Source organism: Macrobrachium nipponense, chromosome 41 (assembly GCF_015104395.2).
Source record: "Macrobrachium nipponense isolate FS-2020 chromosome 41, ASM1510439v2, whole genome shotgun sequence".
Lineage (NCBI taxonomy): Eukaryota > Metazoa > Arthropoda > Malacostraca > Decapoda > Palaemonidae > Macrobrachium > Macrobrachium nipponense.
In genome coordinates, this window is record NC_061102.1 from 50187085 (window position 1) to 50210422 (window position 23338).

Genomic DNA, 23338 nt, shown 5'->3' on the forward strand with positions numbered 1-23338 from the left:
TTCGTCAGGAGAGTCCTCTCCCACTGCTCGACCTGGCAGGACACTTACCAGGAACTCGACCGCGCCTCGCAAGTACTCGTGAATAACTGGTATTCAAATAAATTAATCAGTAAGGAAGTCCGCACAGCCCTGGAGAAATGGTACAGTAGCAAGAGCCCGCAGCCCCGCCCCCAGGATAATATCAAGCTGTATTATAAAGCCTTCATGAGTTCCCATTACCGTGAAGAAGAGGACTCCGTTAAGGAAATTATTTCCGAAAATGTATCCCCGACCGACGACACCAAGAATATCGACCTGATCATATACTATCAGAATCGGAGGACGAGCGACCTTATTATGAAAAATAACTCCTCTCCACAGGTGCGAGACCCCTGAAACAGACGCATGTGGTGTACCAGTATACATGCCCAGTCCGCGGTTGCAGCGGCGCCTCTGTAGGTATGACTAGCATGCGCCTGTCTAAGAGGCTCTCGTGCCACGCCCAAGAGGGGGTTATCAAGAATCACGCCCGCACCAAACATCAAGAGGCAATCTCGCGGGATGTCATCATCCAGAACACGAAGATCATCGGGAAGGCCGCTGATGCCCGTCGGTTACGCCTGCTGGAGGCGCTTCTTATCGAGCAAATAAAACGAACACTAAATACGACGCAGGAAGAATTTCTCCTCACCAACAGGATGAGAAGACCTGCCACCAACAATGACACCACCGATCACGACAACTCTACGGAAGACAACGCCCCGAACGAGCTACTCCTGCAGCCAGTGACAATGAAATTAGCCGTGACGTCCCGCAGCGTAACGCAACGTACAACAACGTTACCGCACAGCTCAGGAGGTCTAGACGGCTGCAGAGCCTGCAGCTTCGTAACCATCGACTCGGCGAAAGTAGCTCGAGACCTGGCTCAAGCCACCAATGAAAAAAGAAGACATACCGCCACCAGCTAATGGGGCAGATTCCCTGCTGACGACACCAAATATAGGGAGGACGGACACCACACCAAAAGCAGTCCACCCTCAGCTTCCTAGCCTAGAGGATGTCTGGCAGCTCCAGACGAAAGCTCGCTTCATGAAAGAGAGAGATAGAGAGAGAGACAGACAGAGAAAAATGTTAATGACTTTGATGACTATGATATCATAGTTTATCTGTAAAATTCAAATATATACAACGATTTTGACACTATTTGATCATGACCTCTATAGGCGCTCTACTAGCCTGTTTAAGTAGCATGGAAAAAGCCGCTATTCGGAAAATTGAGAAGAATCTCTAAAAATGTAACGCTGCTGAAGTAGCCATTACTTTTAATAAAGTATGCTTGAAAGAGGGTCTGCTTCCCAAGTATAATAATAATAATAATAATAATAATAATAATAATAATAATAATAATAATAATAATAATAATAATAATAATAATAATAATAATAATGCTCTTAAAAATTCCAAAAAATAACAGAAGTCAATTTATCCAGCAACTGAAGATTACAAGAAGACATCCCACTCGACAGAATATACATAAACTGCAAATTAAATTTCTCGATGACACAATAAACTAACTCCGGAAGGGGATGGCGTTCAAGTGGAAGCTACGCAATTGACGATAATGATGCAAACACCTTTTTATTAGTTCCTTGCACACAAAAATGTAGAGGCTGATACATGCTGGTAAAAGTATGCATTTGTTCGTATTATACATGTACTACTTATATATATAGTATATATATATATATATATATATATATATATATATATATATATATATATATAGTATATATATATACATTAAGCTACAGAAGTCCTTTAATATCCAGTTTTCTGTACCTCGGAATTAATATATTTTCATTTATGTTAACCGAAAGGGATTTTTATAGCTTAATGTATATATATGAATCATATTGATGTGATAAAAAGTTCAATATATGTTATTTATATATATACAAACATAATAATAGTATATAATTAATATATCAATAGTCTATATAGTATATATGTATGATATATATTAATATATATATATAGCTTATATAATTGATATATCAAATATAATATTATAAATATATTATATAATATAAGTTATATATAGTTAGTATATATAATGCTATATTATAGTTAATATATAATATATATAAGTTATTAGTATAATATATTTATATATATGATATATGATGTATAAAAAATTAATATGTAATTTATATATATACACACACATAATATATATATATATATATATATATATATATATATATATATATATATATATATATTATATATATATATATATATATATATATATATATATATATATATATATATATATATAATATATATATATATATATATATATATATATGCAAAAAAGCTACAAAAAGTTCCTTTAAATATCCAGTTCTCTGTACCTCGGAATTAATATATTTTCATTTATGTTAACCGAAAGGGATTTTTATAGCTTAATGTATATATATGAATCATAGTGATGTGATAAAAACATTCATATATGTATATATATATATACATACATACATACACATATTATACCATATAAAAAAAAATCTATATATATATATATCATTATAATATATATATATATAATATAATACTATATATATACTTAAATTTGTGTTATAGTATATACCCATAAGAAAAAAAAAATATAATATATATATTATATATATATATATATAGATATACTATAAATGTGTTCATATGTATACTACCATAATTGAAAAAAAAAAAAAATATAATATATGTATGAATTATATAATTAATTATATTGCATGTGACTATTCATACTCAAATATATGCAAATACCTCTTCAAACCAGATTAACTTTACCTTGGAATATTATACTTCCTAAAATGTGTGTGTGTGTGTGTGTGTGTGTGTGTGTGTGTGTGTGTGTGAGTGTGTGAATGTAATAAATTTGAAAGTCAAACACTGAGACGTAAAACAAACGAAATACAAAATGCCCTCGTACTAGAGTTGTCGCATATTTAAAAAATAATAAAATAAAAAAAAAGACAAAAAAACACACACACCAAAAACAACTACAAAATATTTAGCGCTAACGAGGCGTCAGAGCAGTACCTGAAAAATCCCAGTTCCGAAACAAATGCGTCCTGGCTTTTCCAACGCCTACAGTAGAGAGAGAGAGAGAGAGAGAGAGAGAGAGAGAGAGAGAGAGAGAGAGAGAGAGAGACGCAGATGGCATTCAGCACACTCATGAAACAAACAATAGTCGAACGACTACATCACGACAGGAAAACAAAGCAGCGACGATGATGTTTGTGTGTCTGTGTCCAGATGTTGAATACTCATTCACAAACCATCCTATATCATAAAGGTAGCGTTTGTGTTGTTTAATGTTCTACATCTGAACGGCAACTACCCTCCCACAAAGGCGCCGAGTTACCTTCGTGTGAAGGAAATTATTAAAATTTCGTTTTATAGCGAATTACGCAAGCACCAAACTAAACAGGGCGTGATCCAACCTCCAGCTTACTCGGGACGCGTGCAAGATTTTCCACTGACGAGTCAGTTACAAATATTATATTCCTACCTTAACGTGCAGTGGTCTTCGTAATTAATACCCATACTAACAAGAAGGATCAAATAAAAAGGACACAAATTAAACACGTTCATATATTCTCAGTTATAAGTGAAAACTCAAAATATTTGAACAGAAATATAGCCTCTAAATTCAGTACATCAAATAAATTAAAAAGTGCTGAAATCTACGGACAGATACCCCGTTGTTTCACCAACGAAATTGAAAAAATTACACTTTATTTTATTAGAAATATTTTTTCTGTACTGTTTAATCAGGACATTATTCATTTTTATATTTTCATTATAATAAATAAATCATAAACATCCAATCTAAAATTCCTGTGTCTTCAACTCAATGCAAAACACCTTTTTCAGACCTTTTTAGATCTTTCCTAGCCCCAAACAACAACAACAAACACAACAACATAGTAGTTTGAAGGGAGTAACCGAAATGTTCCTCATCATCTAGAACTTTGAATGCTGTCAATAAAAAAATTCTTAATTCAGTGTGCATTCTACTTTACAGGTGATGAACTTAAGAAAATTGGTAAAGTTGCTAAGCAACGTCAAGGCCTGTCCACACCAGCGGGCATGGCCGTCAGGCACTTCCAGCTGTTTGTATTTTCGCTCACTTCTGAAGCAGTATTATCAGACAATCGCATCGTTCACTCGCTTCTGAAGCACTGTTACCAGACAATCGCTTCTGAAGCAATGTTACCAGACAATCGCTTCTGAAGCAATGTTACCAGACAATCGTTTCTGAACCAGTGTTACCAGACAATCGCTTCTGAAGCAGTGTTACCAGACAAATCCTTCTGAAAGCCAATGTTCCGAGACATTCCGCATCATTCAAACTCTTCTGAAGCATTGTTACCAAGACAATCGCTTCTGAAGGCCAGTGTTTACCAGACAATCGCTTCTGAAGCACCTTGTTAACCAGACAATCGCTTCCTGAAGGGCAACTTGTTAACCAGGAACAATTGCTTCTGAATCCAGACTGTTAACCAGACCAAATCGCTTTCTGAAGCAATGTTACCAGACAATTGCTTCCTGAAGCAATGTTCCCAGACAATCGCTCGAGGCAATGTTACCCAGAAAATCGCTTCTGAAGCAATGTTAACCAGACAAATCGCTTCTGAAGCATGTTACAGCAATCTTCTGAAGCACTGTTACAACAATCGCTTCTGAAGCAATGTTACCAGAACAACTCTCTTCCTGACATGTTACCAGGCATCGCAATGTTCAGCAAGATTCGCTTCCGAAGCACTGTTACCAGACAATCGCTCCTGAAGCACTGTTACCAGACAATCGCTCCTGAAGCAATGTTACCAGACAATCGCTCCTGAAGCAATGTTACCAGACAATCGCTTTTGAAGCACTGTTACCAGACAAATCACTTCTGAAGCACTGTTACCAGAGAATCGCTTCTGAAGCACTGTTACCAGACAATCGCTTCTGAAGCAATGTTACCAGACAATCGCATTGTTCACTCGCTTCTGAAGCAGTGTTACCAGACAAATCGCTTCTGAAGCACTGTTACCAGACAATCGCTTCTGAAGCACTGTTACCAGACAATCGCTTCTGAAGCAATATTACCAGAAAATCGCATTGTTCACTCGCTTCCGAAGAACTGTTACCAGACAATCACTTCTGAAGCAATATTACCAGACAATCGCATTGTTCACTCGCTTCCGAAGCACTGTTACCAGACAATCACTTCTGAAGCAATGCTACCACACAATCGCATTGTTCACTCGCTTCTGAAGCACTCTTACCAGACAATTGCTTCTGAAGCAATGTTACCAGACAATCGCTTCTGAAGCAGTGTTACCAGACAATCACTTCTGAAGCAGTGTTACCAGACAAATCACTTCTGAAGCACTGTTACCAGACAATCGCTTCTGAAGCACTGTTACCAGACAATCGCTTCTGAAGCAATATTACCAGACAATCGCATTGTTCACTCGCTTCCGAAGCACTGTTACCAGGCAATCACTTCTGAAGCAATGTTACCAGACAATCGCATCATTCACTCGCTTTTGAAGCACTGTTACCAGACAATCGCTTCTGAAGCAGTGTTACCAGACAATCGCTTCTGAAGCAATGTTACCAGACAATAGCTTCTGAAGCAGTGTTACCAGACAATCGCTTCTGAAGCAGTGTTACCAGACAAATCGCTTCTGAAGCACTGCCAGACAATCGCTTCTGAAGCACTGTTACCAGACAATCGCTTCTGAAGCAATGTTACCAGACAATCACATTGTTCACTCGCTTCCAAAGCACTGTTACCAAGACAATTGCTTCTGAAGCAATGTTACCAGACAATCGCATTGTTCACTCGCTTCCAAAGCACTGTTACCAGACAATTGCCTCTGAAGCAATGTTACCAGACAATCGCATTGTTCACTCGCTTCTGAAGCACTGTTACCAGACAATCGCTTCTGAAGCAATGTTACCAGACAATCGCTTCTGAAGCAATGTTATCAGACATTCGCTTCTGAAGCACTGTTACCAGGCAATCGCTTCTGAAGCAATGTTACCAGACAATCGCATTGTTCACTCGCTTCTGAAGCAATGTTACCAGACAATCGCATTGTTCACTCGCTTCTGAAGCAATGTTACCAGACAATCGCATTGTTCACTCGCTTCTGAAGCAGTGTTACCAGACAACTGCTTCTGAAGCACTGTTACCAGACAATCGCTTCTGAAGCACTGTTACCAGACAATCACATCGTTCTGGCACCATATTTGCTTTGTCAGTAAAGGTCGTCCCCACCTTGTATAGTGGAACAGGTTATGGGAACAGTGTCTGCCCGTCGGGCAGTGCCCGCTAGTGTGTACAGGGCATTAGATATTAATCCTGACATTTCTTTGGCAGGATAAATAATCATTTTTAGTGGGCAGTCTATGGAAATTGAATTTCCCAGTCATGCTCCTCTGCAAATTAATCTTTGCACAACACTGCCATAGCAAGAGGCAGGAATCACTACAACGGAGCATTCCCAAGCGGCTGTAAAGGAAAACGCGACAGACTATATCTATTCCCTTATTATAGTAATTCTTACCTTCTTCAATGTATGCACCCCTCTGAAATCAGCTGTCAGTTCTGGTTCCCCCTCAATTGCTGAAAATAAAAAAAAATAAAAAATTTGATATGTTGTGTAATAATATCAAAACCACATTGTATTAATCTTCACTCAAAAACCTTACAATTTTAATTTCGTTGCAGACGACAATAACAAGCGTATATAAAAATATATTTTCCTTTAATTATTCATAGGCATCTCGCACCCTTTAGCAACAGGTTTCGCACCCCCTAAGGGTGCTAGCACCCCTGGTGAAGAACCACGGCGATGGGCTTAATCACAAGGTTTACAGAACACTTTCTTACGGGTTCACATGACCCAACTGAGAAACGCTATCAACCTTCGAGCAATACAAAGAAGGCTGAGGATGACCTCCCGTGTGAACCTCGTTCACAACTACAACAAATAGAATTTAAATTCCAAAATGCATCAGCAAATGTAACCCAGATTTACATCAAGACCCCTGTTTTCACCAGATGAGTCAAAATTAAAATTCTCTGAAAGTTACCATGTAAGGAAACAAAAGCACTTTTACATAACAAAATACTAATTACCTTAATTATCCTTCTGCACAGGTAAAATTTGGCTACACCACAAGTAATCCTCTCATTACTCCTTGCACCCAGAACATTCGCCATTCCATCATTTTCCAGGTGTACGAAATCAATTAGAGCTGGGGCAGCAATGCTGGCTGGAGGCAAAAGATGAACACCTATTTCCAGAAAAAAAAAAGTTGGACATTTGTTTCCTCTGTGGCCAATTAAAATGATTTCGTGTCGTTTCACCAAATTTCAAAAGAAAATCACCGGACATCAATGGGACAAACTAGACTATAAACAATATTATATATATATATATATATATTATGTGTGTGTGTGTGTGTGTGTGTGTTACCGTATTTGTCTGGCCCTCGTGGATTGGCCATATAGGTCAAATATCCAACTGAACTCTGGAAATAGGTGTCCATCTATTGCTTCTAGCCAGCACATATGTATATATGTATATATATATATATATAATATATATATATATATATATATATATATATATATATAATATATATATATATAATATATATATATATATATATTAAATTATTATAGCACATTCATCATTATGTTTAATTTCATTCGTATCACATCTACACTCTTGCGGCCTTTTATATATCATATTCCCAATTGCTATACTTGACGCGTCATTATTTTTTTTTAACAGAAACATCATCGAAGGTAAAAACGTAATAAAAGCTAAAAAGAAGACTTCCGTATTGTACACCCCTAAATCACTTAATAAACGATACCTCCTCTATCAGACAACAACTACTTTATTCTGATAATATCAATTAGTTAACTGAATGACTAATACAGTAATCATTCGACCTTCAATGTCCCAAAAGGATGAATCCCATTATCACCCTACGTTTATTGAAGCCACCCTATATTTTTCCTATCTTTCTAATTCTTTGGATTTCTCTCTCTCCTTCCGTTCTCAAAGACTCGCAGTCTTTTGAGATAACTACAAACAACGCATAATAATTAGTAGGCTGTTGGTACACTGCGGTTTTGGCAAAGAAAAACAAATATCATTCTCACTACGGAGCTACATAAATAACTGGCAAATCAAAACTAAATTCAACTGCCACCTGGAATTACGGAAATCGTAAACAGGCAGAGAATCCCAAAATTACAACTCTTAAGGCGCCCCCTTTCCCGCATACAATGAACGATTGTCTGTATCGTTCGCAAATACACCGTGTATGGGCTTGTCAGTATGCAAAAGTGGGCGGAGCTCTGTGTCTGAACGATTTCAGCGGGAATCGGTCACGATCAGGTTGCTGGCTTGCGACTTGAGTCTGACATACACAGGTCGTTCATTGTATGTGTTTGTCTGCCGATATAACGCTATCGCGCACGTCTCTTCTAAAGAGGATGCCATGTCTTCCCGGGACAAACTTTTTGTTCAGACTGAAATCGGGGCGGGGCGCGGGGCGGGGCGGAGATGGTTCGTACTGCCTGAATAGTGCGCGCGTTTGTCGATAACGACAATCGTTCATACAATCGTTCAGTGTATGGCTCGTTTTGAAACCTCCTCGAATGGCACAATCAAATTTCTTGTAAGACTACAGAAAAATCAAGTCACATCTCAGCAAACAAGAACTAAATGCACAACATTCCTAACAAGGGCACTCAAATATAAAGCCAATTTGTAAATGATTTAGTTAATAACAAAGATACAGGCAGCAAAACTTGGTTAAGATTCCAGAGGATTGACTGATTTATAGGTTTTAGGCATAATGCCAAGCACTGGGGTACCTAACCGATGCCATTCGGCGCTGAAACGGAAATTGACAGTGAAATGGTTTGAAAGATGTAACAGGAAAAAACCTCGCAGTTGCACTATGATGCAATTATTATTAGAGGGTCGACAGTAAGATAGAAGAAAGAGAATATGAATGAAGGTACAGTAAAAGGGATGAAAGTAGTTGCAGCTAAGGACCGAAAGGACGCTGCAAAGAACCTTGAGTAACGCCTACATTGCACCGCATGAGGTGCACTGACGACATTACCCGCTACGGGGGCCACGCCACTTCGATAACTGGATCCTGAAAAAAGTTTTAGATCTTAGAAGTAGACACCTCGTACTCCGAACACAATCTCGACTGGATTGGGAATGGAAATCTTATTTGCCTTGCAGAAAGTGGTCTTCTAAGTTTCGTCTCTCTTCCCGTGAAGGACAACAAGACGAAGGATAAAGGATGTCGAGCGTTTACCAGCGAATTGTTCGAATGAAGAGAAAGTTTTCACCACATTTTCTTTCCTAGCAATCTACTAAGAGATACCTCCCGAGGGTTCTCATACTGAAATTCGTATCTTGAATAAGAAGGATATTCCGTCTTTTGTTTTTACAAGATAGTTCGATCGTGTCCTTCTTCAATTCTCTTCATTCTATTCACATTTTCTTAACTCTTCCAAGCCCGGAACGCATATTCCAGATCTGTAACGGAGTACCAACCCTTCGCTGAAAAAGAGGGACGCCATATCTCCAAAACTAACCATAGAACTTCTTTGAAAATAATCTCATTAAGTTTTCACACCCAATTAGCTGGGAGGTTCTTCTATGAATTGACCAAACCTAACCTAACCCAACCTAACCTGACATAACCTGGTGCAATACTAGTTTACACGTCGGGAATTAGCCCCTGGAACTGTACTAGATCACGGTATAAAGTTACCTATTTCAGCGTTCTCGTCAAGAACAGATATTCTGTTAACAGGGCTTCCGGACTATCTTGCGTTATATATAGCTAATTAATAATAATAATAATAATAATAATAATAATAATAATAATAATAATAATAATAATAATATCCATTTTTTCCTTTTCTTTCTCCGGACACCAGAGCTGAAGAGAAAGAAAGGGAAAAAGTGGATAAGTATCAGGACCTGAAAATAGAAATAAGGATATGGGATATGCCAGTGGAAATCGTACCCATAATCATAGGAACATTAGGCACGATCCCAAGATCCCTGAAAGGGAATTTGGATAAACTAGAGGCTGAAGTAGCTCCAGGACTCATGCAGAAAAGTGTGCTCCTAGAAACAGCGCACATAGTAAGAAAAGCGATGGACTCCTAAGCAGGCAAGATGCAACCCGGAACGCCACACTATAAAATACCACCCAGTCGAATTGGAGGACTGTGATAGAAAATAATAATAATAATAATAATAATATCACACTGTAAAAACTTGAACAATCACATTTCGATTGCCAGAATTAGCCGTGGAAATCCAACAATGATTTGATATTCTTTTATTCAGAGCAAAGGCCTATTCGACGCTGGATACACTAAACCAAATGGGACAACTTTAACAAGGTCTACTAAAAAGATCTGAAGAATACATGTAGGCTCTAAAATCTCCTTAAGGATAATATTCTCGCCTATTCAAATACGGGTCCCTCTTTCTCTTATTTACACGGAATGTTTGTCTCGTTTTCTTGACGTGTGTGTGTATATATACACGAGAGAGAGAGAGAGAGAGAGAGAGAGAGAGAGAGAGAGAGAGAGAGAGAGAGAGAGAGAGAGGCTTTACTTAATGCTTGTACGCTAATATGACAACAGTAATTTCAAGGGCTAAAATTATATACAAATTTCGTTTTGGGCCAAAATACTTGTTAACTAAAAAGCAAGACAACTGTTCTGGCCCAAACTGGCCCAACTTTTATTTATTTTTTTTTTTTTATTTTTTTTTTCACAATGATAGCATAAGCCTGAAATTAAAAAGAGTATAAATTCATAATCATCACCATTTCCAATCTATTTCAATCTGACACGCAGTTACCCGATGGCAATTACCTGATGCCATTGTAGCCGCTGTAGATAACAAATTTGCTCTTGCTACCAACTTAAACGCTGTGGAACAAAATATACGAACACAATTATATTCATGTACACATGAGCCAACAGCTAATTAATTACGGATATTTAGTTAACCGTAAACGACGATTTTCCCTTTTTTAGCTTTCTGTAAAAGATAAAACCGGCACATTAGTTTTCTTTTACAGAAAACGATTTTGACGGTTTTGTCTGTCGGTCCGCCCTCAGATCTAAAGTACTACAAAGGCTAGAGGGCTGCAAATTGGTATGTTGATCATCCACCCTCCAATCATCAAATACACCAAATCGCAACCCTCTAGCCTTAGTAGTTTTGATTTTATTTAAAGTTAAATTTAGTCATGGATCGTGCATCTGGCAGAGCTTTCCGGAGCTGCGGGAGACGCACCCTCACTCTATTGAATCTGGTGAGTAACTGGAGAGCTGCCGGTCATAGTTGATGGTTTTACAGAGCATTATAAGTTGTACAAAAAAATCGACTGAGCCGAAGAAAACTTCGGTGCATTTCCCCCCCTTTTTATTTGTGACGCCAGCGTAAGCAATTTGTTCATTTAATATTGCAGCCGAATTAGGAAGGTAGAACGGAAGTTCGGAGAAGTCTTGATTGGACCTAACGACTGAATTATAACGCTTCGAAACTAATCATCAATCGGCTCTTCTGCGCGATTTCTGGCGACAAATGAAGCCCATCCAACGCCCGATGGAATTATCTCGCGTGAATAACGCCGACTGCAATATGGTTTTCGTCGTGCAGAAGATGACGGGACGAATGAGAGAGCTTTAGAAAATAAAGCTAATCAAAAGATGTTTTCAGAAGAGGGAGCGAGGGAGGGTGAATATATGGAACATCGGCCTAGGAGCTGAATAACGAAGAAAATGAGTAAAAGTCTTAGAATAGGAAGAACGCCAAAAATCAAAGCTATGAAGTGAAGGGAACTGAGAGAGAGAGAGAGAGAGAGGAGAGAGAGAGAGAGAGAGAGAGAGAGAGAGAGACGAAGAAAATTAGTAAAAGTCTTACAATGGGAAGAACGACCAAAATCAGAGCTATGAAGTGAAGGGAACTGAGAGAGAGAGAGAGAGAGAGAGAGAGATTAGAAATAGGGAAGCCAAAAGAGAGAGAGAGAGAGAGAGAGAGAGACGAAGAAAATTGAGAGAGAGGAAGAAAATTAAAAGAAAAGTCTTACAATGGGCAAGGAACGACCAAAATCAGAGGCTAGAAGTAGAAGAGAAGAGTAGAGAGAGAGGACGGGACGAGCGAGAGAGATAGATAGAAGAACTAAAACATTAAAAAAAAAACAAAAAGATTCAAGACGAAAAGAAACAAACGGAAACAAGAGAAAAGAGTAACACAAAAGAAAGAATCATTTTGAGGGGAAAGAAAATCCTACTGAAAAGACCAAAAATGACTTTGTAAAATGAAGGACATGAGAGAGGAGAAGGAAAAATCAAAGACCTTTGTGCAAGACGGGGGAAGGCAACAAGAAAGGCAACAAGAGAGAGAGAGAGAGAGAGAGAGAGAGAGAGAGAGAGAGAGAGAGAAGAGAGAGAATCCTTTTGCAATAAAGGACTGTCAGCGAAGAGCGCGACTCACAAAGAACTGGTGGCAGGAAAACGTCTCCATGTTGGCCCCCCCCAAAAAAAAAAAACTGAAACTTTTCAAGTGTCCTAAAAAAAAAAAAAAAAAAAAAAACTTTCTTGCGAAACCAACTTTTAAGAGCGATTCTCAGGTCAAATTAAAATATACGCTGAAACAAGTGTATCCACTTATGGTCATGTGTGTGTGTTTCTTTTTTTATTTATTTATTTATCTTTATTTTTTTTAAGAACTGGCTGCCCAACAATGCTCTCCTTGGACAATGAAAGTAATCGTGCCTATAGTAGTAGTATCTCAACACGATTGTAATAATATCGTTTCTAGGAACCTCTTGGAATATGCATTAATTCCAGGTCTATTTATTTTTGACCTCGTTATGCACAAGGATGTTTCATGTGTGAGAAACTAAATCCAGTACCTGCTAATCCAAGACAGCAGCTGTTTGGCATCTGTTGGCTAAACCTCAAACTTAACCACCTGTGCATACACGGAAATGGTTTATATACTTATTTAAACTTGAGTCATTTACTGAAAAAACGATTCTTTGTAAGAATTTTTCCATTATAATTAGTTGAAGAAAGCCTTCCAGCATAGGACACAGATCTTCCAGTCCACAGTTTACATTTCCAGAGACATAAATACATTATGTTTATATACATATATATATAAATTTTAAATTTATATACTATATTTTAAATATATATATACATATATATATATATATATATATATATATACATATATATATAATATAAATATATATATACTCTACAATAAAATCATAAATTACGGAAACTCCCAGCATAGCATCCCTTAAAATCAATTGTTAATTTTTTTCAGGCAGTCAAACTGCAGGTAACAACATAATGATACTCTTATTTCCAAAACGCAATTTATATGTATGTGCCATTTCTTAAAAACTGCTTTAATAGGGTGTTTGTTGGGATTTCATGAAAAGAAAAAAAATAATGCTTGAGTGAGGTAATTCAGTTATCAACAGACTTAAACCAGACCCACTGAGGTGATTATCAGCTCTCATAGGGCCGGCCCTAAGGATTAGGATGGAATATCCGGTCTAGGCCAGAGGCGTGTTGATGAATCGAATGAAAATGAAAGTTAAAGAAAGCTGTATAAAGTATACAGTTTGGCACTGGAACACAAGTGTACATTCAATACATTTGCTCGTTTCAATAAAAAAAAGTAAAATAATAAAAAATTACAATTCAGAATTAAACATTTATTTTTTTTAATTCATTAAACGCTCTATGGGCTTTTAAATTTTCATTATGTACTTATTTATTTTTCATATTTTGTCTATTAAATTAAACTTCCATGAATGTTAAAATTGTTAGGATCAAAATGTAGAAGATTCTGACAAAAATCCACCCGCCCCCCTCCTTTCACTTCCAGAGGTTGATAATCGCTGCTGGTTATATTTCGGAGACTCACACAACACAATGTTTGAATATCTATGGTGGCATTACTATATCGTAACCGGATATAATGAGTGAAAAGCCACAGTAATGTATATGACAGTATTTTTTTTTTTTTTCAATATAAAAAAACAGTTAAATAGAAGAGGAGCGTTGGGCAAACGGTTTAAAGCTCCCTGTCTTTTTTGTTTTTCTTGACCTTTCTTGTATTTTGAAAAATACAGCCTCATATACATTAGCGTAGCTTGGCCATTTGTTATTTCACGAAACAAAGAACAGTACCACTTGAGCAGGAGATCGCAATTCCTACGAAACCTCTATTACGATAATATAAAAATCACAGATGCAAGAACTATGTCAATCACTTGACCCATCTATTTTTCAAAACAAATAGGAAATATAAAGTTTTTTTTTCTCTGGAGAATTTGGCAGTTATGCGAGCCAGGATATCTTAACTCCCGATAAAAACAGTCAAAATTTATGTCTTATGTTGCATTCCTCCCTTTGGTAAATCTACACATAGTGTGTTCTGGCGATTTATAGATGTATAATATATATATATATAGATATGTAATATATATATATATATATGTGTGTGTGTATATATACATATATATATATATATATATATATATATATATATATATATATATATATATAATGTAGATATAATGTAGATATATATATGTATGTATATATATATATATATATATATATATATATAATATAAATAAATTATATATTATATAAATGTATACATATATATATATATATATATATATATATATATATATATATATATATATATATATCACATATATATATATAAAAATATAAAATATATATTATATTATATTATATAAAATATATATTACACATATATTTATATATATATATATATATATATTATATATATCTATACATACATATATATATATATATATACATATAACTATATATATATATATATATATATATATATATATATATATAAAAACATCATATAAACGATACCTGTGAAAGACATGCCTTTACCTCTTCTTCAACCTGGATGTTGGTCGGGTCTGCTACCCCTATGATTCTTCTATATATATATATATATATATATATATATATATATATATATATATATATATATATATGTATATATATATATAAATGTAAATATATATATTTATATAAATATAAATATATATATATATATATATATATATATATATATATATATATATAACATCATATACCAGATACGCATTTAATCTGAATAAGCACAAAATGTCCTCTTAGCTGTTCAATTCTTTCGCATTTTTTTATCTAAGCTCAGTAGAGACAATAGTTTCCCAACAGTTAAGAAACCGAGAAGTTATGTGGGGCATTGCAGTCATTTATATAATTATATATATATATATATATATATATTATATATATATATATATATATATATATATATATATATATATATATATATATATATATATATATATATATATATATATATATATATATATAATATAGAGAGAGAGAGAGAGAGAGAGAGAGAGAGAACATACATCACATAGAAAAAAACGCCTAATTCAAAAGTTTACGTTATCATTTTTAAAAAAAGGTCGACTGCACTTGCGTAGCAAAAACACGGAGGAAAAAAAATAAATAAATAAACAAAAAGGGGGACAGAGAGGTAACCCGGCCGAACGAATTTAAGCCCTTCGCTTTCATACGAAAGTGGTCGGGGAACTTTATGAAAATTGGTAAATGGAGGCAAAAGTTAGGTTAACGAAAGTAATTGTTCAAAGGAGACGGAGCGAGCGAGAGCGAGCCAGCTAGAGAGACCCCCCTCCTCCCCCCCCCCCCCCCCCCCCCCCCCCCGCGACCGGCGCCCCCCCCCCCCCGGGAACCTTTGTGGAACACACTAGAGCTCGCCCTCATAAGGAAGCCTCTAAAATTTAACCATCTTCTCCCCTAAAGGAAATCAGCATCTGTCAAATAACAAAATGACATACGTGCATACTATCCAAATCAGGTCCTTATCGCGTCCACAACTTGAATGTCTAATGTAATACCAACCATTGTTTACATTATAATGTACTTTATTTTCGTTCTATTTCAGATCTGGAAATTTCTTATCATGATGTATTGTACTTTATTAATATTTTTTCGTTTCAGATATGGATATTATTATCATGATGATGTACTCTGCAATCTTTTTTTATTTTAGAAAGAAACAATTTTTTTTTTTTTTTCTAGAAACGCAATCATAAAACAGCTTATTCTACGAAGGACAAAACTTTCTATTTACACCACTCAAAAACCTCATCATGAACTTTAGAAAAAAAAGAGGAAAAAACTGCTTCCCTCAACAATTTAACTGCGCAGTTCATTTCAACTTAGTAGTCACGAAATACATCTAAAGCACGTGATGCTCAATAGCTTCCACTGCAAATAGACAGAGAAACATTTATTGTCAAATAACAGATTTCGTAATTAATATCCCTGTATTTAGTCCACAGAGAATTCGAGCGCTTAATATGCGAATGTATTTTCAAATTGGCAAGAGATAAAAAGTCTACGTTTATTTAAATAACAACAAAACAATGGCATCTTTGTGGCAACTCCATTTATTCTGACACTTTCATAAGATAAAATAAAAACTTTTCCACTGAAATGAAGTTATGTACTATTTACTGTTCGTCACTAAAAAATGGAAATAATTTAGCGCTGAAAATTCTGAACAAAATGCTATTATATAACTGATAAAAATTCTGAAATATTTACTTTTTTCACTACTTAAAATAGAAATTACTTTAGCACTGAAAAATCTAAATAAAATTATATTTTATAAACGATAAAAAAATATGAAATATTTATTTTTTGTCACTATTTAAACCATATAAATCAATTTCACCACTGAAAATTCTGAATAAAAAGCTATTTTATCACTGATAAAAAAAATTATGAAATATTTATTTTTTGTCACCAAAACATAGAAATCATTTTAGAACTAAAAATTCTGAATAAAATGCTATGAAATATTTACGTTTTTTCACTATTTAAAATAGAGAAATCATTGTAGCACTGAAAATTCTGAATAAAATGCTATTTTGTATAACTTAATTATGAAATATTTTCTTTCTTGTCACTCTTTAAGAAATAGTAATGATTCTAGCTCTGATAATTCTGAACAAAATGCTATTTTAGCACTGATTAAAAAAAATAATTATGAAATATTTACTTTTTTGTCACTATTTAAGAAATAGAAATATTTTTAGCACTGAGGCATTAAGAATAAAATCCTATTTTATAACTGGTAAAAAAAAAAAAAAAAAAAAAAAAAAAAAAAAAAAAAAAAAAACCTCTTCACTCTCATCGATGCAAATATAATTTCCCACCCACTGACTGAATCCCTACTTCCGGCAGCGCCGACGGCTGTGCCTGGTCCCATCCTTGCTCAAGGGCCACGTCCGCTGCCTCCTCCGCGGCTTCCTCGGCAGCGTCGTCCGCCTCCGAGATGCAGACGCCCTTCCGCGTGGTGATGCTGGGGGCGGCAGGCGTCGGAAAGACCGCCCTCGTCCACCAGTTCATGACGTCTGAACACATCAACGCTTACGACAACTCTCTAGGTGAGTCCATTTGGTGATATTTTCTCTCTCTCTCTCTCTCTCTCTCTCTCTCTCTCTGTATATATATATATATATATATATATATATATATATATATATATATATATATATATAATATATATTCTTTTATAGTCTGCGTATTAGAGTTCTACTAGATATACTAGTACATATTTCTGTCTAACCATTTCTCATCAAGACACTAGGTTCCTCTTCTCTCTCTCTCTCTCTCTCTCTCTCTCTCAATCTCGTCTCTCTCATCTCCTCTCTCTCTCTCTCTCTCTCTCAGGTCTGCAGAAAAGTAATGGATCCTTCGAGATTAAGCATCACTGAATTTTCCCTGCAACCATTTTCCCTACGATGATGATGATGATTCCCATCACTGCCTATACAGAAGATTAAGCATCCACCCGTGCATCTGATGTTGCGTCTATAAAATGCAAAGATTCAGGTACATGAGCACGTTAGGTGTGGGACTCTTCATTTTCCCGAAGCACTACTATAGTAGATTCACATCACCCGTGCATATGTTGTCTAGGCCAGTCCCTTACGACGCTTCTGATTGGCTGTTGATAAGCCAATCACAGGGCTGCAAACTCTCAAGTCTCCTTCGAGAGTTCACATAGGCAGGATATGTATGTTCCACCTCTCCTGAGAAAGAGGAGAGGTGGAACATACATCCTGCCTATGTGAACTCTCTCGAGAGAGAGACTGATGAGAGTTTCCATCCCTGTGATTGGCTTATCAACAGCCAATCAGGAGCGTCGTAAGGGACTGGCCTAGACAACATATGCACGGGTGATGTGAATCTACTATAGTAGTGCTTCGGGAAAATGAAGAGTCCCACACCTAACGTGCTCATGTACCTGAATCTTTGCATTTTATAGACGCAACAAAATCATACAAATTTTATCTTTGCCAAATACTTAAATGTATTTTATTTCGTAAATTTGCTCACCATTCGCCTTTTCCATACGTTTCCTTCCATCCCTTCCATCTTTAATTTCCACGTGTGTCTCTCCCGCATTTCACTATCACTCATCTCTCGCTTCTTACGAACGACCAACCAGCGCTATTTTTCTCTGCCTTTCTTCGGGCCTCTCCCCTCCCTCCCTCCAATTCGGAACGGCGTCGCGTCGTCGCATCATTACCACAAAGACGCCACCGGGAGCAGGCCAAAGATATCGTGTAATGCGACGAAACCAATTTCTTCCTCGACAATGGGCGGTTCTCCTTTGAGGACAACACCTCTCCCTGACACCTGCTCCAACCTCCACCGACGACAAGTTTACCGACGTGTGTCAGAACGGAATCATCCAACCAAGGTGTTCACACATGCTGAACTGAACTGAACTGAACTGAAATGTAGAATTTAGGGCAAAAGCCAAGCACTGGGACCTATGAGGTTGAGGTTATTACGCGCTGAAATGGGAACTGAAAGTATAGAAGGTTTCAAAGGTGTAACATGAGAATAACCTCAAAGCAGTTACACTATGAATCGATTGTTAGGAGAGGGTGGAAAGAGAATATGAAAGGAGGTGTAGGAAAAGAAACGAAAGAGGTTGCAGCTAAGGGCCGAAGACACGCTGCAATGAACCTTAAGTAATGCCTGCAGTGCAGCGCACGAGGTGCACTGAAAAGCACTAATCCCCCCCCCCCCCCCCCAATCGCCCCCCCCAATCCCTCACGGATACTAAATTTGAAAACAAAGCATCCAAAACAAGGAACGATTTGTTCGTCTCGGTAACATTTCTTTGATTTTTTTCAGGAGTCGATTTCAAAGTTTCGCCAAATAAAGTCCTTATTTTCCTCGTTAGCCAACTTCAGTGTCTCCGGAAATACAGAGCAGGTTTTCCTCAAAAGTCAACTGAAAACTTTTCTTGAATACACCTTTGCCCAGAAGTCGATATTAACTTTGCTTTGCACGTCAGCTTCTAAAATATAAAGCCTTTGCTTCGCGTTTCTAGAATGTTCTGCAATGCAGCGCTTCTTGTGGTCTACTCTGTTTGCCTCGAAGTTTTCTGAAATGTGGAACAACAAAAAGCCACACACTGGGACCCATAGGGTTATTCAACTCTATAATGAAAATAAAAATGATATAAATACAGTTTACAATGGACATTCTAAAGGCCAAAGTTAAGAAAGGGAAAAACGACGAGATTTCATTTCTGATAGAAATAGGGTTTTTGGTCCAGTATTCTGCTTCAAGGTTTTCTACTTCCGTGAGCTTATGTTTGCCTTAATGTTCATCTCAAAGTTGTCTCAATTATATACAATCTTTGTTTCTGAAGTTGTTTTTTTTTTTTTTTTTTTTTCCTGAAATACGATCACTGCTTTGGAACTCAATTTCACTGACTTCTACCATAGCATCTTTGTCTCCAGTTTTCTGAATTGCAGTCATGTCAAGCTGGTTCGCTTCACAGTCCCCAATCACAGAAACTTTGCCTGTCTCAGTGATTGATTCCAGATTTTCTTTTTTCTAAAATACAGATTTTCCTAGCGAGACATTTTCGAGATTTTCAAAAAAGTCGGTAGTTTAATTCAGCTTTCTGCTACTGGGTCTTTTGTTTGTTTGTATGGTGTTTTGACGCTGCATGGAACCAGTGGTTATTCAGCAACGGGACCAACGGCTTGACGTGACTTCCGAACCACCTCGAGAGTGAACGTCTATCACCAGAAATACACATCTCTCACTCCTCCGAGGAATGCCCGAGAATCGAACTCGACGCCAATGAGGTGGCACGCCAGCACCATACCGACCACGCCACTGAGGCGCTTACTGGGTCTTTGTTGGTTGTTATATAGAGAGATTGTCAAAATCATTCACAATTACCTTACTCACGGAACCGCCATCGAGTGAGTCAGCTCACCTTCCTTGGGTAAAAACTGGACACTTTATTCTTAAAAAATTTCTTGACAAAAAGTGCAGATAGGCGTCCGCTTGCCGTCTCCACTTTGCATTTAAATATCTATCTGTAGTATACTTGTGTCCTATAAGCACTTTACTTGAAAAATATGCTAGTCTTCCTATCTGGATGACCTGACGATTACTGCCTTCTCTAACTGAAGGTCGAGTTGCCTTCTACTTCATGTTACCAATTATTTTATCCCAACTAAATTGCCACTTCCTACTTATATTATATGAATAATTTGTAGTTTTCTAAGATATGGTCTTTGCTTTGGATCTCGTTTTCAACAAGTTATAAAACAATAGTCCTGCTTCAGATTTCAAACATTGTCTGAATTACAGTCTTTGCTCTAGTACCCTATCTCGTGGTTTTCAAATTAAGCCTTTAATTAGCCTCAAGTTAATGCAAATCTACTTGAAATATGGGCATTACCATAAGAGTAATTTTCATATTTACTAAAATGCAGTGTTTAACGTTCTCTGAGATCGCTTCGAGACTTTTAAAATTTTTGTTTCTGAAAAATCGCTTTTAGCATCTGAAATACAGAATCTGTTCCGATACTCAATATCATTTTAGTCTACCAAAGAATTTTTGCCTCTGAGTTTTCTGGAATACAGATTTTGCTTTGAAAGTGCATTCTGAGAATTCCCTAAAACGCGGTGCGGTCTATGCTTTTGTAGCTATTTCATACTTTTTTTTTTTATCTGTGTGAAGTTGATTTCAAAGATCTATTTATCATATTTACTTCGGAAGTCGTTTTCAAAGTTAATTCAGCCTGTGTTTCATGGCTAGTAGTCGTTTTCAAATATAATTCAGCCTTGGTTTCATGGCTAGTAGTCGTTTTCAAAGTTAATCCAGCCTGTGTTTCATGGCTAGTAGTCTTTTTCAAAGTTAATTCAGCCTGTGTTTCATGGCTAGTAGTCGTTTTCGAAGTTAATTCAGCCTTGGTTTCACGGCTATTAGTCGTTTTCAAAGTTAATTCAGCCTGTGTTTCATGGCTAGTAGTCGTTTTCGAAGTTAATTCAGCCTTGGTTTCACGGCTATTAGTCGTTTTCAAAGTTAATTCAGCCTGTGTTTCATGGCTAGTAGTCGTTTTCAAAGTGAATTCAGCTTGTGTTCCATGGCTATTAGTCATTTTCAAAGTTAATTTAGTCTGTGTTTCATGGCTAGTGGTCATTTTCAAAGTGAATTCAGCCTTGGTTTCATGGCTAATAGTCGTTTTCAAAGTGAATTCAGCCTTGGTTTCATGGCTAATAGTCGTTTTCAAAGTGAATTCAGCCATTGCTTCATGGGCTAATCTCTTTTAAGTTTTTCCAGCCAACATGGTCGACATCAGATTTTTCTGCAATTGGGTCTTTGGTCTTCGACTTCAAATTGTTCTGAAATATTTATTTATTCATTTCTTTATTTTTCAAGCAGAGGTTTTCAAAGTTTTCTAAAATACGGTCTTTGCAGCGGTCATCTATTCCCTAGTTTTTATGCAACAGGACTTTTGCCTTAAAGTTGCTTTGAAAGATATCTGAAATATTTTGTCCTTCTAAAGGAATATCCATTCGTGCCTGCCTCTATGCACGAACAAAATACAAAATATTAATTTAAACAAACCCAAGAACTGGTCTGCTTCCTACCTCGTCTCTTCTCATACTTTGACCTTTTCATATATATATATTTTTAAAAATCTTAAACAGGGTCCTCCCTCGGCAACCCCCCTCCCCTCTTACAAAAACTTGAAGTACTGATCTACTTCCTATCTCATCTTGGCCCTATTTACCCAATCCAAGATTCCATATCCCATTTACGTCAGATCCAAACCAATCTGGAAACCCCGACTTTATTTGGTCGCCCTTCACACCGGGTAATAGACCCACGAATTACGGGTGAGCTCAGCCAACGACCGAGGAAAACACGGATGGGGGAACCAGCGAATAAAGGAGAGCTTACTTATGCTGATGGTCATGATGATGGAACCATTACCACAATAACAATGATAATGGAAATATCAGTAATAAGAATTAAAAAAATATAGCGACTATCACTAACATTAAATACAATAATAATCAGTATATTGTAGCATATTTCATGCGTTCCAAAGACCACAAATCTTCACCAAGTCTAGTACTGGAAATCACTGCTATTGTGTCCCTGACCACTGTACATTGATAAATCCCGAGCAGTCTCACACGGCAAATACAGACGTCAGTTGGAATCAGTAGTTGGAGATACAGGCAAAGGAATGAAAGGCGTTGCAGCTAAGGGCAGAAGGGACGCTGCAGAGAACCTTAAGTAACGCCTCCAGTCCACCTCGTGAGGTGCACTGACGGCGCTACCCCCCCAACGGAGGGCAATACATAAACAAATTCCATTTGGCGTTACAATGACGACAGATACAAGAATGCTGCGAAGCAGAACCGCTGTAGCTCCGAGGATGAAGTAGCGAATCCCACACGAAAATGTAGGCAGGCAACCCACGAAAGGCTCCTTTTTCTTTCCAAAGGATATTGCGCAACTTTTATCACGAATCCTACGTCCACAAAAGGGGCCGGGGGAAACTTTCTATGGGCTCTCTCTATGATGCCTTTCACCCGACACAATAAGAGCTTCGCATGTAACCAATAGCGACATATAATCAGCTCAGCCTTAGGGGAGGAAGAGGAGGAGGAGGAGGAGGTAGTCTGAATGAACAACTGAATTAAGAAAAAAGATATTTCCCTGTCGCCACGTGGTGAGGATGGAGACAGACGATCGAAGATCTTTGAGGGGATTTC

The 23338-nt window shown here is 36.8% G+C and overlaps 1 protein-coding gene and 1 long non-coding RNA gene across 5 annotated transcripts in view; one reads left to right on the forward strand and one right to left on the reverse strand.

Moving 5' to 3' along the window:
* The window catches only part of LOC135212756 (uncharacterized), an 819431-nt gene that overhangs the window by 564623 nt on the left and 231470 nt on the right, over window positions 1–23338 (reverse strand). For both annotated transcript variants that reach the window (XR_010313982.1, XR_010313981.1), the window contains exon 3: window positions 6609–6667. This is a non-coding gene — a long non-coding RNA (uncharacterized LOC135212756). The remainder of the gene's footprint in view (window positions 1–6608; window positions 6668–23338) is intronic.
* The window catches only part of LOC135212755 (mucin-4-like), a 620473-nt gene that overhangs the window by 497992 nt on the left and 99143 nt on the right, over window positions 1–23338 (forward strand). For all 3 annotated transcript variants that reach the window (XM_064246503.1, XM_064246504.1, XM_064246505.1), the window contains one exon: window positions 17465–17667. In XM_064246503.1, the coding sequence (XP_064102573.1) occupies window positions 17465–17667 (203 nt within the window). The remainder of the gene's footprint in view (window positions 1–17464; window positions 17668–23338) is intronic.